Raw genomic sequence first — 1704 nt, 5'->3', positions numbered from 1 at the left:
TATGATTATGGAAAGAAGTCTAAATTTAATTTTTCTACCTCATTGAGTAATGATACCATTCTTAAGAAAAATCAATGACAGATATTTATATAACTTTATATTACAGATATTTAGATTAAAGAATTCTACATAATAATTAATGCATAAATGTATGAATGATTCTGGAAACTTAACAGCTTATCAACAGAATCATCCATTTAGTCTGAAGATAATTGGATAATTTTCCACCCTCAACAAAAGCAACACAAGATGAATACATTGTTATTGCACCTTTTGTTTCATAATTCTATATGTGATATAAAAATATGAACTATATATTCTGTCTCTATTCTAAAGAATGGAAGATACACATGCTTCTAATAAATGATATATCTAGACATGGACGTGAATTGAACTCAGGTTTCCTTGCCAAACCACCTGTGCTGAACAGCCCCTCCTTGCTTCTTCCTGTGTGTGATGGAGTCTCTCCCCAGGGGCCCTATCTCTTGTTGAGGTTTTTGTAGGGCTCCCACAGGCACCCATCTCATTGTGGCCTCACTCAGAGCACAGAAATACACTGCTGAGTCAATGACTTGTGAGGCTGTGATGGTGAGGTTGAAGGAACTGGTGGATCTCTGGAAGTTCCAAGAATACCGACCATTGATTTCATTTTGCTCATTAAAAGAGCTCTGACGAATAAGGAAAATCATTTCTCGAGTTGGTGGTTGCTTGTACCAGTATAAGTAGTAAGTAGTATCACTGGTTTCATACACACAGTCCAAGGTCACATCTTCCTTCTCCACCACGGAAATTTCAGTCTGAGCTTGAGTAACCTTCTGGGCCATGCTGGATCCTGCAGAAAATAGGGGGAAAAAATAGACTGATCCCTTATTTGTAACCCTGGGGGTAAAACGAATTAAGTGGCTTAGGACCTAGTGCTCTGATTCCATTGCCCATTACCCCTTCTTTCTAAGACTCATTAGGCTACAAAGATCTGCCTCTCTCCACATCTTTCCAAGCTAACGGGGCTGAGTCCTGTGCTGGTGGTCATCCTTACCAAGACAGATGGAGGCTATGACTGCCCTCAGCAGGCTAGCAGTCAGCGTGTTCATAGCTCTTCCCAAGTGAAATGTTCCGTGCTGGATCTCAAATCCAGATCTTAATTCTACACTTTGCACTCAAGAGGTACTAGCAAAGTTACTGGGCTGTGTGATGCTTCTGCCTTTTACAGGAAGTACAGTTAGCAGATATATGATGAGTTTGACTGTACCATGTCACATGCTTCCTGTGTAAGATGGAAGATTCTAAACCGTCCTAAGTTCCAACTTTGTCTCAATATAACTTACTGGACTAGAAATATACAGTGGTAAAGTTGAATTATGGTTAGTTAATTCATCTTTGATGGAAAATGTGAGACTTACAATTTATTATGAACCATAGTGAATACATTGGATGATGTAGTTATGCACCTTTTGGTCTTACGTACATCTTTTTCTCTAGATAAAATCAAGGTGCAAAAACCACACAGAGTTTTCACTCTCTAGAAGGAAGGCAAAACTTTTGTCTCGATCTTTGTTACTACTTTGCCAGTCACGGAATCCAGCAAAAGTTATATAAGAAATAGTTTATTGTTGGCCGGGCGCGGTGGCTCAAGCCTGTAATCCCAGCACTTTGGGAGGCCGAGGAGGGTAGATCACGAGGTCAAGAGATCGAGACCATCCTGGT

The 1704-nt window shown here is 39.9% G+C and overlaps 1 gene segment (V, D, J or C); it reads right to left on the bottom strand.

The window, feature by feature from the left end:
- Positions 1–394: 394 nt before the first annotated feature.
- On the bottom strand, positions 395–1201 carry LOC108315313. The segment is given in 2 exon segments: positions 395–832; positions 1037–1201. Coding segments are annotated over 2 exon segments (492 nt in total).
- Between the last annotated feature and the right edge of the window lie 503 nt (positions 1202–1704).

The sequence above is a fragment of the Cebus imitator genome, unplaced genomic scaffold (assembly GCF_001604975.1).
Source record: "Cebus imitator isolate Cc_AM_T3 unplaced genomic scaffold, Cebus_imitator-1.0 Scaffold170, whole genome shotgun sequence".
NCBI lineage: Eukaryota > Metazoa > Chordata > Mammalia > Primates > Cebidae > Cebus > Cebus imitator.
The sequence above is the reverse complement of the archived record's forward strand: the minus strand, read 5'-3'. Positions and strand labels throughout refer to the sequence as shown.